Below are 14,448 nucleotides of genomic sequence, written 5' to 3'. Positions count from 1 at the left end.
AATATTCACACCAGAAGACCAGGAACATCTGGCAGAAGAGGGCAGGCACACCCATGATATCTCTGAGAGTGGTATGAGAGTCGTAGAGAGAGCACAGATAATCCCCATTCTTTGAAAAGTTATCTGTGTTCTTGTTTCATGCATTCCGAAGCATCTGTGTGCTACACAAGTGCTTACAATTATTAATTTAAATCAATTAACGTGCATTATCTCTGCTTTTATAACGAATGACTTTATTACAACGTATGTTAAAATCAACACATAAACATAAAATGATAAACTACCATATCACAGTATTCTTCGGGTCAGGGTTAAAATCCTGACTTGGGTTCCAACACATCGAAGACAATATGTCACAATACAAAACAGATTAATATCCTACAAATATGGAGTTGGTGGGCTGGGATTTTCTTAGGAGCATCTAACAAATTGGGGACTGAACAAAGATTTGTTTCTCAGACAGACAAGCGTGGCTTCGACCCTATACAGTTATCCCTTCCACATTGCGACTTTCGCCATCCCAGTTTTGACATATTGTGGGTCATCATACGAAATAAGGTGCACATTTTGGGGGAGTTTTGCAGAAGCTACGGACAACACATGAAGGCCTGCAGGCAATCCAGAAAAAGTTTAGAAACTCAGAAATGCGTAAAATATATGCATAGTATTGTATAATATCAATGTATTTTATCTTTTCATACCACAAGCACACATTGTAATTCAGACTTCTTCTCTAGTACGAATGGAGGGTCAACATCTTTAATGTGGATCTCCAGATCATGGGGGGCGCTGCGCCACGACCCCCCGCAGTGTGGAAAGGATACCTGTACCCCCCCCCCCCCCCAATTTGTTATTGTTTGGAAGCTATGGAATTAGTCATCTACTGGAGAGCTTGCTTCTTCTAGCAGTGGTGACGAACCTTTGGCACTCCAGATGTTATAGACTACAATTCCCATCAGCCCCTGCCAGCATGGCCAATTGGCCATGCTGGCAGGAGCTGATGGGAATTGTAGTCCATAACATCTGGAGTGCCAAAGGTTCGCCACCACAGTATCTAGTGCAAAGGCATTTGGAACTGCACAAACAGAAGTGGCTGATAGTGGGGGAAAGCTTCCGTAGCACCCTGAGAGAAGCGGGTACAGAGAAGATGTACAGCCACTAACAGCTATGGAAATTAAATGCATACTGGTTGTGTTCTGAATAAAAAGTTGTTACATGCATCTGGATTCTGACCCTGATCACATGTCCTGTTTAAAGCACCCAGTTTTACCTGGAGGCAAAACACCTATTATTGTCTTTGTCTCATACATGTTGCTGAGCAGAGGATTTTGACAGGTTTTTTTTAAACAACAACACCTGATTACTTCCCGGTTTGCATTTCTTTTCTCATCCCAGGCGGTCACATTGGATGGAGCCAAGTTAACAACTGAGGTTCTCTACAAAGGAGGCCGTGATTATAGGTTTTTCTGCCGCGGCCCGGAACAGAGCGGCATGAGCTGCCAAAACTACAGAGTGCGTTTTTTATGTGGTAAAAATGGTATGTGAAAGCTGTATGATGGAGAGGGGAAAATCTGTTGGGAAATATCTTCTTCTTGACCTAAAGGAAGCAGCATTTTACCTCAGACCAAATAAGCAGGACCTCAAAGTTATAAATACCTCTGCAACGGAGGCTTTTTTTTGTGAGTCTGGAATGTGCTTTGTTTTTAATACTGCAGTGTCTCTTAGAGAGACCCTTCCGTTTCTTTTTAGGACCTGCCACACTCCCACCAATTACTAATCCTCAGGCCCGCTCTCTGCGGCTTTTAAATATCTGACAGGCTGATTAAAAACTATATATTTAGTGCCAGATCTCGCCAACAACCAGCAACATGTGGTAGTTCTCCAAAACTGACATTTTCAATTGATGTTGTTGACTGAACCAAATTGAGAGCGCTGCTTTAACCCTCTGTAAATCTCTGCAGAGTCTGGAGACCGCCTTGATGGAAGTTATTTGCATATTTTGGTGGGATTTGTTGAGTAATAATTTATCAAATCATGTGACAGGAAGCAATGTACAAGCACACACAGGTAGCAAAGATGTCAGAAATCTAGGCTAGAAGTCTTCTCCCAAACAGGGAAATATAATATGGTGTCCTTTCAAAGGAGCACTGTCCTGATTTGTTCAAGGTAGTATAGACTTGACAGAGGGCGGAAATTCTCAAAACAGTGTGACTTAAGAGAATTGCCCAAGAATAAATATATGGACAAAATAATTAAAAGTTCCTTTGAGATCAAAGTACCCGAAGTACCTATGCACAGAGGAGGCTCCTGGCTGCAACTCTGTATGAGTTGTTGTTCTGGCATTGCTTCTTCCCAATCCTGCAATGAGAATAGGTCATTCTGCCCCAGGTCTTCATCATGTGTGACTCATTCATTTGCTCCCAGCGCAGAGGCGCATTTAGAATAATTTACCTCTAGAAGAGGCTGCCCAATGTGTCTCTTGAAGAGGCCTGATTTTGGGCTCGCCTCCCTCCAGAGACTCACACAGTAGCGCTAAGTGGGATAATTATTCTGGCATGTTCTAAAACTATGCCTTTGTGTGTGTAAAAATAAAGCATGTCTAATTTTAATTGTCATCATCTGTCGGTCGGTCTGAGGGCTTAGTTTTGAAGCCAGGTGTCCGAGCCCATATTCAGCATTGGCATAGATCCAACTACTGCAGACTTAGTGGAGTGGGACTTTCCACCTTTCTCTGCAGCCTCCAAATGGAGGGAGCGGTTATTGGAGTAAGGTGCCACCCTATCTTTCCATCAGAAAGCATTTAATAATTTAAATTTATAGTTCTTTGAAAGTATGCAAGAAGTTCCAGCTGTTGTTCAAGTGACACCAGATGTTGGCCAAAGATAGCCAAGAAAGATGTACTTACATTTTTGACTGGGCATGTGAAGGAATGACAGGATGCCAAGTATTTGGTCAGTGTTTCATGCCACCAGCATTGGGGGAAGCAACGGTGTTTTCAGAAAGAAACAATTTTCTTTTTTCAGTCATTCATCTCAGCAAACTGGAGTCTTCTTTTTAACATTCTTTTTGACAGGGAGAAAGTTGGCACAGTGCGAAAAAACATCATTATGTTGAAAGTTGCTTCTGCGGTGTCTGTAAATAACAGCTCCGGGTGACCATAAATGCTGGGGGAAGTAGGGTGTGGTATAGCCGAGCCATGAAGAGCTACTTTTAAACTTATTTAAAGGGGGTTAGTGGAAAAATCCACTTGCCAGAAAATAATGAATGGAGCCTTTTGTTGTTTTGATTGTTGGATTTTGCAAAAAGCAAAACAAAACAAAAAACCAATTGGGCCATCATGAGCTGCCTCCCGTTTCCTTTGGGCTGGCCAACTATTGGCTGTTGTTGACATGAAGCACCTACCGGTATATGGTCCAATGAACAGTTTTTGGGCAAGCATCTTAAATACTCTCCTGTCTCTTTTCCCTTCTTGATTCCCAGTGAGACCCAAGCTTACCGTTACCATTGACACAAATGTGAACAGCACCATTTTAAGATTAGCGGACGATGCGAGGTCATGGAAAGTCAGAGACAGAATTGTCGTGGCCAGCACGGATTATTCCATGTACCAAGCTGAAGAATTCCAGATTTTGCCTTGCAGGGCCTGCAGGCCCAATGAAGTCAAAGTAGCAGGTAAGCTTCCATTTTGGAACCCATAGTTTCCATGCCAGTGTTGTTGCACAGGAGTGAGTAACTGAGCACAGGGTGCGTTGTTGAAGGCTTTCATGGCCAGAATCAACTGAAGAAGAATAGAAGAAGAGTTGGATTTATATCCCCCTTTCTTGCCTGTAAGGAGACTCAGAGGAGTTTATAAGCTCCTTTCCCTTCCCCCCTCACAACAAACACCCTGTGAGGTGGGTGGGGCTGAGAGAGCTCAGAAGAACTGTGACTAGCCCAAGGTCACCCAGCTCGCGTGCATTGGAGTGCACAAGCTAATCCAGGGGTCTGCAGCCTGCGGCTCCAGAGTTGCATGCGGCTCTTTCATCCTTGTACTGCGGCTCCGCGTGGCTGGTTAGCAGCCGAAAAGGCGAGGGATCGGGGGCAGAGGGGCGGCGAGGGAAAGCTTCCTTCCCTTGGCCCTCACGGGCGGCTCTGGGCCTCATCCCCACCTTTCCTCCTCCTCCTCCTCCTCTCCCTCTGGAAAGCTGAAGGCTTCGGATCCGGGGGGGGGGGATACCCGCGAGTCCTGCTGCAGCCTCAACAAGGAGAAAAACAACCAACCAGGGACACTGCCGCCTCCCTCACATCGCCCCTGCAAAACAGCTCTGGCTTCTGCCGAGGAGCCCGCTGTCCACGGAGGTGGAGAAGCTCTTCCTCTGCAGCTGTCGCCTGCCCGCCTGTAGGTCCCCCCTAACTGCGGGGGGGAGGGGAGGATGGCGCTTCGAGGCTCATTTTAAATGTAAAAAAGCATTTGCGGCTCCAAGTGTTTTCTTTTCCATGGAAAACGGATCCAAATGGCTCTTTGGGTGTTAAAGGTTGCCGACCCCTGGTCCATGAACATCTGGAGTGCCATAGGTTCACCACCATGGCACTATACCCGTGGTGGCGAACCTTTTGCACTCCAGATGTTATGGACTACAATTCCCATCAGCCCCTTCCAGCATGGCCAATTGGCCATGCTGGAAGGGGCTGATGGGAATTGTAGTCCATAACATCTGGAGTGCAAAAGGTTCGCCACCACTGCACTATACCATGCTGGCATTAAACCCCATTGAAGTCTCCCCTGGACCCCCAAAATCTCCAGGTGTTCTTGACCAGGCAACCTTAATCATCTGTAATGTGGAGATAATAATACTGGTCTACCTTCTAAAATTATTGCAATAACATATACGATTGAGATACGTGGAGTGCTCCAGAGACATGTAAATATTATTATTGAGAAACGTCTGATCATCTCTAAAACCACAGAAACCCTTTCTACCAAAACATGCTGCAGATCCGTCCTACACAACAACAACACACCATTATCTCCAGTACAATCTGCTTGAAGGAGATGTAGGTTGGCTTGTTATTCAGTGAGTGCGAAAGTAGGTTGCTGGTTAGTGCCAAGAACAATATTATCCAGATTTCAGAAACGGCTCATAGTCTCATGACCGAAGATGGCAGGTTCCCTGCAATAGGAGGTATCTGCAAAAGCTGGGCTTCTGTGTTTGTGTCCCCCAGCAACATTTGAGTGATTGGAAAAACCACATCGAACGCAAACGAGGCAAATGACATCATGAGAATGGTTTTGGGAAAACAGTCAATGAAAATAAACCTGTCAATGGACGTATCTGAAGATTCCAGGCATGGTTGCAAGTGAACCTTGTGGGCAGAATAGGACAGCACAGAATTGCAGGAGGAGAACAGCAGAGGAAATCTCAGGCACCTTCTCCCCCCCTCCCCCCTCTGCCAGTCTACACAGAGGCAGGCAATGGCAAACATCCTCCAGATGCCTTTTACCTTACAAATTCTACGGGGTCACCATAAGTCAGCTGTGACCGGAAAGCGCTTTCTACCTTCCCGTCCTGAATGAGGTTTCTAAGCTCTATTTCTGTGGCTTTGTGGGGTTTTAGTATCTAGCTGCCTTTTCCCCCCACTTTGACACTTTGCATCTGGAGATGCGCAGAGCAAAAGCAGGCATAGGGCTGGGGGAAAAGAGGAAGGATGAAAACAGAGCAGAATGGAATATCTAACCAAAGCAACCCCACCCCAGCCTTTTCTATAACGATGCAGTTGTACATAAAGCACGTTCCAGCCCTGATAAGTTTCACAAAAAGGAAAGACTTGAAGCAACACTCTTTAAATGGCTATGGTGGGCTTAACTGTCTTAGTTTTTTGAAAATTGATTTTTAGGTGCTCTTGGTGACAGTAGTGGGCTAATTTACTTAATTCTCTTCTTAGGCCTAGTGGGGTCCTTGAGAGTATTACGGCATCATCAGGAGGAGCAGTGGCACACTAGTTAAGAGCAGGTGTACTCTAATCTAGAGCAGGGGTAGGGAACCTGCGGCTCTCCAGATGTTCAGGAACTACAATTCCCATCAGCCCCTACCAGCATGGCCAATTGGCCATGCTGGTAGGGGCTGATGGGAATTGTAGTTCCTGAACATCTGGAGAGCCGCAGGTTCCCAATCTAGAAAGAACGAGTTTGATTCCCTCCTCTGCCTGAGCAGTGGAGGCTGATCTGGGGAATTCGGATTAACCTTTGCACTCCAACACATGCCAGCTGGGTGACCTTGGGCTAGTCACAGTTCTTCAGAGCTTTCACAGCCCCACCTACCTCACAGGGTGTTTGTTGTGAGGGGGGAAGGGAAATGAGTTTGTAAGCCCCTTTGAGTCTCCTTACAGGAGAGAAAGGAGGGATATAAATCCAACTCTTCTTCTTCATCATCATCATCAGCAAACAATAGTGCAAAGATGTGTTGGTTGATGGGTAATATTTGCCCTCAAAAGAGGCAAAAGATGGCTTTCCCAAACGTGCAGGGTAATGCCGGTGGCTGTCTTCTTCTGTGAGACAAAATAACCGGACTGACAAACCTCAAATTGGCTTGTTGGCTCAGCAGATATTGTGTAACCCATATGTATGTTGCTGGTACGCGGCACGTAATTATCTGTATGCGGCTAACATAATTATCTGTATGTGGCCTTGATGTTCTTTGCTATCTATGAAACTGCTTTCTCTTCATTGCCTGTAGGGTGTGGAGATCTCTGCTTGATGTAACAAAAATGTAATGTTGCTGATTGTCTATTGATTAGCTTTCAGTTTTCCTTCTTTCTTTTTTTCAATCTACTGGTCAAGGGGCTGTAAATAAACAGGACTTAACTGAACAGCTTTCTTTTGAGTCGGGCTGTTGGTCTCTCTGTAGCCCAGATTCTTGGCTACTGCAGTCATTCTCTAGAGTCTCAACTCAGACTTGCTGATTGAATTCTGCCCCCTCAACCCCCAGAGCTGCCAGAGATTTAACCTGAGACCTTTTGCATTCAGAGAGGGTGGTCTAACAATGAGATTTGGCCCTAGTGAGCAGACGAGGCTTTTATGTACAAGGAAAGACCGTTGACATATATAGTGGCCCAAAGTCAGGAAAATGCCCAGAAACAGTTTCAAGTACATTTGTCCGCATTTGGCTCATCTCCCACCAAAAGCTATGATAGGCTTCCACTGACTCATCCGCAAATGTCATTTACCGTCCTTCGGGGTAAGATGTTCTTGCCTGGTGCATTTTCTGAGTTACATGTTTGGCAGCTTTCTTTCACATCTGTATCTCAGATGTGCCCCACGGGCTGGTTTCTCATTGAGCATTTAATCTACGTTGGCGGCTGGTCATGCATGCTTATTGCCCGATTTTGTCCAAGACCAAATGCACGCACTTCAGGTCTCTTGGGCACCGATCTGTTTATAACATTCCTACCCAGCTTCTCCGTATGTTTGAGGTGGGCCTACAGATGTTTCTATGGAACTACTGACAAAAGCAGCAAATGCAAGTCACAGTCAGTTTTAGCAGCACCAAAACCCAGCCCTAGTTGGTAACCACCAGAAAGAACCAAACTGGAGACCCAGAAGGGTGATGGCAGGAGCCAGCATGGTATAGTGGTTAAGATCAGGTGGGTTCTAATCTGGAGAACTGGGTTTGATTCCCCTCTCCTCCACCTGAGTGGCAGAGGCTTATCTGGTGAACCAGATGTGTTTCCGCACTCCTATACTCCTGCTGGGTGACCTTAGTTCTTCGGAGTTCTCTCTGTCCCACCTACCTCACAAGGTATCTGTGCGGAGAGGAAGGGAAAGGAGCTTGTAAGCCACCTCGAGTGTCCTTTCAGGTGGGGTATAAATCCAAACACTTCCTCCTCTTCCTCCTCCTTGTCTTTGACTTCATCTTTTTCTTCTTGTCATGTGCGTTGCTTCTGTAACCAGTTCCTTTGTATGGCTTCTTTAGTGCCATTCTGAGCATGCCAATTTCTAGATCCTTAGGTCATCAGCCTAAAGCCTCCCTGACATTTAGGATCAGCCTAAATCATCGTTGACAACTTTAGGCCAGGGATGACCAACTCTGGCCCTCCAGATGTTCGTGGACTATGATTCCCATCAGCCCTTGCCAGCATGGCCAGTTGGGGCTGATGGGAATCATAGTCCATGAACAAAGTTGTACACCCTTGCTTTAAGCTGACCCTGCATTGAGCAGGGGGTTGGAATAGATGACCTGTAGGGCCCCTTCCAATTGTATGATTCTATGTGATCTCATCATTTCCAAATAAACCTGACAATTTCTCAGAAAAGAGTATTTCCCAAAAATACACCCAAGGCCCCTGCTCCAATGCCTGTATGTGGAACTGATGCTTTCACAGGAGGGAGCCACAGGGCTCTCCCTTTGGTTTCAATGAGGCCAACTCAACTGTAGCTCAACATGAAAACACAGTTTCCCTATAGAAACTCTTAGTGCATATTCAGCATTCTTGTAGGCATTTGAATTCTTCGCATGTCTCTGCAGGTATTTTAGAAAAACAAACAAGCCAAGCGCCTGTAAGCCTGCCCTCTGTTGCTCTAAAGATTTACCCCTTCTGAACCCAGCAAATCAACAGTCGAGCTACAACGGTGTTCAAAAGTGCAATATTCTTACGGCTCTCTGAGAATTGTCCTTTTTTTTATTATATCTGCATAAGTGATGAGATGTGTTGGTGTACTGAGGGATCAGTGATATATAGACATCTTTGATTGCTTACCATCTTGAAGACTAGTGCTAATATATTTTAATAAATTGCTGATATAAATCAGTCTTGAGCCATCTCCCTGGAGTCACATACTATGTTCTTTGTTTATATTTTGGTGTGACTTAGCTACTACTATTATTGTTAGGTACATGCTGGTTTGCAATATTTATATGTAACAGCTACACTGTCCGCTCTTGATGATCGGCAACTGGCGGATACTATGTCAGCAGGATTGTATCTATGTGATTGAGATGCTTTCCTAACTCAATGTAATTGCTACAAGATGTATGTAACCAGCCTCCTATATGTTACCACTGCCATTCTGGGGCATTCTTTCCTTGATCTTTATTTTATGGCTTCACATGTTGAGTAGATAACTAGGCTTTCCCCTGACACTTTGGTCTCATGAGAACCAGAATTGTTTCCATTATCTCATGGGGGCAGGATGCCAGATGGCATCTGTCGCCGACCTTGGGGCGCCTCAGCTCCAAACGAACTATTTCTCACATTTCTTGGGAAGATGGGAGGGAGGACTAACATCGGAATAAAGAGAATAGCAAAGGCCAGGTTCGCCAGAACTGGCTTTGTCAAGCTGGGTGCTTCAATGCCTATCCATAAATGCTTCTGATCAACAATACAGAGTCTGTTTGTTGCTTCAAGACCTAAAACACTGGGATAAATCTGGCCCTTTTGAGGGGTGATACCTGGTCCCCAGATTTCCAGCCGAAATGGATGAAGGACTAGGGCATTATTTTGCACGTGCGGAAGGGGCCTAGGTAAAAATAGATGCTCATTGGTTGACAGCACTGAGGTACAGTCTGGAACAGGTTACATAAACGATTTTTTATCCTTGTTGTGGGCAACGGCAGGAACCAGCTCCAAATTCCTTAAACCCTCTGGGCGAGCCGTGTTCTCCTGCACACATCTGAATTCCTTCGCCCTCCTTATCAGAGGCTTTGGGTGAAGTTTTTACTTACCCGTCTCCCCTTTCTGGCTCCACTAGGTCTCAATCTGATAACTCTCACGCGTATCTGCTTCGGCGAATAGCAGTCCGGGGATCAATTGTGTGCATTTTCTTTCTCTCTCGCTTGTAATCGGAATTGAACTCCTGGTGGATAATTCCACCACCTTCATCTTGTTGAATATGAAGGCCAAGATTCCAGGCAAGTGTTAGTTTGAAATGACATTTCCCATCTGCCTCTCATTCTAGTGTGACTGAGAAATGGAAACCACATTAGGCTTCTGCACACGAAACAACAGGGTGAATTCTCAAGCTGGGGGCCTGTTTGACTCCAGTTTGACTCCATACTGTCCTCCCCCCTCCCCCAGTTTCTCCTGTATCCTGTGAGAGTGTTCCTTTCCTCCTTCACTCTGCCCCACCTCGAAAGATTAGCTGGGAAGTGACCGGGAAAAGAATCCCATGGGTGGAGTATTCTTTCCGTATCGCTTTTGAAAGGTGCCAGCATTATACTTTCTCAGGCAGTCAGGTTAAAACTTTTTTTTAAAAAAATCCTGAGACTTTGAGGGCTTGATTTTTGCTTTTCTCTGAGCTGGTTTTCCACTGCTCTGTCATTTTATGTTGCTGCTTGTGTCATATATTCTGTTGTTTAGTTTGTCAGTTATGTGCTCAGAATTTTTTTTTTAACTTATGAGCAGTTTTTGAGATGTATTGTCGAAAACTTTCACGGCCAGATTCAGCTGGTTGTTGTGGGTTTTCCGGGCTGTGTGGCTGTGGTCTGGTAGGTCTTGTTCCTAATGTTTCGCCTGCATCTGTGGCTGGCATCTTCAGAGGTGTATCACAGAGAGAAGTCTGTTAACACACTGTGTCTTGTGAGAAGAGAATGTTTAGTGGGGTATATACCCTGGGGCATAGACAATATATACCCCACTAAACATTATCTTCTCACTAGACACAGTGTGTAACAGACTTCTCTCTGTGATACACCTCTGAAGATAATACCCACAGATGCACAAAATTCATTTTCCTACCAGACCACTCCCACAACAACCCACAACAACCAGTTTTTGAGATGTTTATATGGAAAAGCAAGGGATAAGTATTTAAACCAAGATGTAAATAAACTATCTGTCTATGACTTCCATTGATTCAGATGGAGAAAAGTAAAGTTCTGAGCTTGCAAAACCTATTGCGTTGAGAAAATACCCTGCCTTCTGTTACCAACTTTGGGAACTTTGACCCACACTGGCAAGGATTCCCACAGGCATTGGGGAATTCCCAGAGAAGTTGGGACCTCTGTCTGAGACCTCTGTCGGAGATTTCCTATCTATACAGAGATACGGGCAAAGATAGTTCTCCCCTGCCTTGACAGATTTCCAGCCTGTTTGGTCAAGGTTCGCTTAGAAAAACTGCTAGCTGACGAAAAGCCAAATATCTCAAGCAGGTGGCAGATTTCTGTGCCTATGTAATTAAAACTCACAGACAGCTGGGTCGTACTGCTTTTTGAAACTAACAGTGTCATCTTTTAAGGAATGTTTTTTGGATTTAAATAGTTTAACTACGTTTTCCTTTTATTTCTCTAGATATTTTTATAGCAAGCTTATACTTCTGTTGTTTTTATAGTTCTCCTTGAATGCCTCCCATTGTTTTATTCTGGGGAACTTGGTGTGCTTTGTTTAATGGTATTGGTCTGTGACCGTAAATATATAAATATTAAATGCTTGCCTGATTTTTTAAACTGGAGATACTGGGGATCGAACATGGGACTTTCTGTGAGCCAAGCAGAGCCTATTCTACTGGCCCTGGCCCTTCCCAAAATATGCAGGCTTAGATATCATAAGGATGAGCAGGTAGCTAGTTTTGAATAATTATCATTTCCCTCTTTTGCAAGCAGCGATACTTCCCTTCAGAATTTCTGAGCACTGGGAATTTGTTTCCAGTTACAGTCTTATTTATATGTATCTCCTAAAATTAAATAAGCATGAGTGTAATTTTTTTAATCTGCTCTTTAGGACAGAGTATTTATTTAGTGTGTATTACTTATTTTTGTTGGACTGGTTTCAGAGGCAACTCCCCACCGCCACCCCGGCAAAATGGTTGAATCAGGAGAGAAATGGCCCTGATTCAGCTGTTTGGCACTGGGGGGATGGGCTGGAGGAAAGGGTCGTTTTACTTCCCCCGATTAGCATGGCAGGGCTTGATAAATTAATAGATGGGCCATCTGCAATCAGTGGATTTAGAGCCAAATGGGCTCAGTGTGGAACTTAATATGGCTCTCTCTCTCTCTCTCTCTCTCTCTCTCTCTCTCTATCTCTCTCTCTCTCTCTCTCTCTCTCAAAAAAAAAAAATTAATCTGTCAATGTTGGAGGGGTAGGAGTGTTGCTAGAAGAAACAGCTTGTAAAATGTAAAGGGAATGGTGGTCAAAGATTTTGATGCAGGTGCCTGATAGATATGACTGTGCACCATTGGTCATAGACCCAGAAGAAGAAGAGGAAGAGGAAGAAGGAAGAAGGAAGAGTTGGATTTATATCCCCCTTTCTCTCCTGTAAGGAGACTCAAAGGGGCTTACAATCTCCTTTTCCTTCCCCCCCCCCCTCACAACAAACACCCTGAAGAACCGTGACTAGCCCAAGGTCACTCAGCTGGCGTGTGTTGGAGTGCACAGACTAATCTGGTTCACCAGATAAGCCTCCGCAGCTCAAGGGGCAGAGCAGGGGAGCAAACCCGGTTCTCCAGATTAGATACGTGGCAAGACCTGGTGCGAGAGGCAGATGTTGCACCATAAGATTTATTTAATTAGGCTCAGAGCGTCTAGCTGAGTTAATTGCTTAGTTGGAATGCATGCCCTTTCAGCAGGCCTGGGCAAGACTGCCTTCCTTCCGGGCTCCCTAGAAGCCAGGTGCAGAGGGGTGCAGATTACACAGCCAGTCATCCCTGTACAGTTTTCCTTGTCCTGACCTGGGGAGTCCCCCTTCAGTGTTGACTAAGAGAGTGCAAGAAGAGGTTTCTGAAGATGTAAAGAGTTTTTTTAAGCCTCCTTTATTTCCAGGTACACTCCGGTTAACATGACTCATGCCCCCCCCCCCCCATCTTAACTGGGGGAGGAAGCACAGCTTTAGAAACAGAGGCACCATTTGGGCTTGGGTGGGGTAGCATGTGAGTTTAGGAGCATTTCCAGCCAAGGCCATGGCATACATTCAACTGCGGAGCAAGAGACACGCCAAGTCATGATTTGGCACGACGTTCTTCTCCACAAGCCTTCAGCAAGTTTGTGTGATCTTTATTCTCTTGAGGAGTGCTGAGCGGACTACCTGCCAAACCGTCAGCTGTCCATATATCTGCCCTCCTTTCCCCAACTACGACCAGGAGGAAGTAATAGCAGCTCCTGACACTCAAACTACAACTATGAAGTAACAGCAGCTCATGATACTAGAAGTACAAAGGGAAGATTGAGCAAGCCCAGGGGGCCCTTCCTCACATGCGGACTAATTCACTTTCAGTCCACTTTCACAATTATTTGCAGGTGGATTTTGCTATTCTGCACAGTAAAATCCAGCTGCAAAGTGCATTGGAAGTGGATTGGAAGTGCATTATTCTGCATGTGCGGAAGGGGCTCAGGAATCCTTACAAACTCTTTCATAAAGTAGCAGAATGTGGCTTGGTGCAGAGCCGTAGCAAGAGGGGACTACACCCGGGGCACATGTGTGCCCTGCACCCCTGCCCTGGCCCTGTCAGTCCCCACCTGCCCCGGAACACCCCCTCCGGATCACCCCCGCCACGTCCCCTGGGTGCTACACCACTGGCTTGATGTTATAGCTGAGCTAAGCCATGGATCATTATTGTAGACCAGTGATATTCTCTCTGTGACTCCAGCTCTAGTTGGAGGAGTTAACAGGAGAAAGTGAGAGGGTGCTGGGATCCGGCAGCATGGGATGGGATCCAGTTCTCACCACTTCTCTAGAAGTGGTTACTAATTTTTTCTGAGTGCCGAGAAGGGGTCACTAAAGCAACCTCCCTGCCCAATAGGGACTGGAGGTGCGTGTGTGCGGTGGCGCCACTGTTTGAATACCACCACCATCAGAACCTGTTATTAAAATTTTTGGATCCCACCACTGAACCTATGTATACGGGGATTAACCAGGTGAGCATTCTTAAGCTAACAGATCATTGTAAACAGGGAGAGTCTTGTTAATCAATACAATGAAAAACCAAAATTGTATATATTTAATCAAGCATACATTCAGACGGACCTCCCTGTTGGGAAGAATAAGCATAGTGAAAATGAATATATTACCCAAATTCCTCTTCCTCTTCACTAATATCCCTCTCATAATATCTACAGCAAACTTTGAAAAATGGAAAAAAGAATTATCTAAGTTTTTATGGGAGGGAAAAAAACCTAGGGTAAGATACAAATGGATTATACAAAGTAAAACTCACGGAGGCCTAGGGGTTCCGGATTTACAATTATACCACGACGCAGCGGCTATTACATGGCTGAAGGAATGGATCCTATTATGTAATTATAAGTTACTACAATTAGAAGGGCATGACATACAAAAAGGATGGCATGCCTACTTATGGCCACAGAAGGGAAATAAACAAACGGCAGACAAAATTTTTAAAAATCATTTTATTAGAAATAGACTTCTAAAAATATGGATAAAATACAGAAATAAATTTTACACTAAGATGCCCACTTGGGTCTCCAGGACTGGAATCTATGTTAGGAGGAGAAAGGAGTTCGAAGAACAATGGTTGAGATGCA

The 14,448-nt window shown here is 45.0% G+C and overlaps 1 protein-coding gene across 5 annotated transcripts in view; it reads left to right on the top strand.

Moving 5' to 3' along the window:
• The window catches only part of LOC125424615 (cell migration inducing hyaluronidase 1), a 139,419-nt gene that overhangs the window by 95,502 nt on the left and 29,469 nt on the right, over positions 1–14,448 (top strand). For all 5 annotated transcript variants that reach the window (XM_048482003.1, XM_048482001.1, XM_048482002.1 and 2 more), the window contains exons 10-11: positions 1,396–1,537; positions 3,481–3,672. In XM_048482003.1, the coding sequence (XP_048337960.1) occupies positions 1,396–1,537; positions 3,481–3,672 (334 nt within the window). The remainder of the gene's footprint in view (positions 1–1,395; positions 1,538–3,480; positions 3,673–14,448) is intronic.

The sequence above is a fragment of the Sphaerodactylus townsendi genome, linkage group LG17 (genome assembly GCF_021028975.2).
Source record: "Sphaerodactylus townsendi isolate TG3544 linkage group LG17, MPM_Stown_v2.3, whole genome shotgun sequence".
Taxonomy (NCBI): domain Eukaryota; kingdom Metazoa; phylum Chordata; class Lepidosauria; order Squamata; family Sphaerodactylidae; genus Sphaerodactylus; species Sphaerodactylus townsendi.
This window is presented reverse-complemented; position numbering and strand designations above follow the sequence as displayed.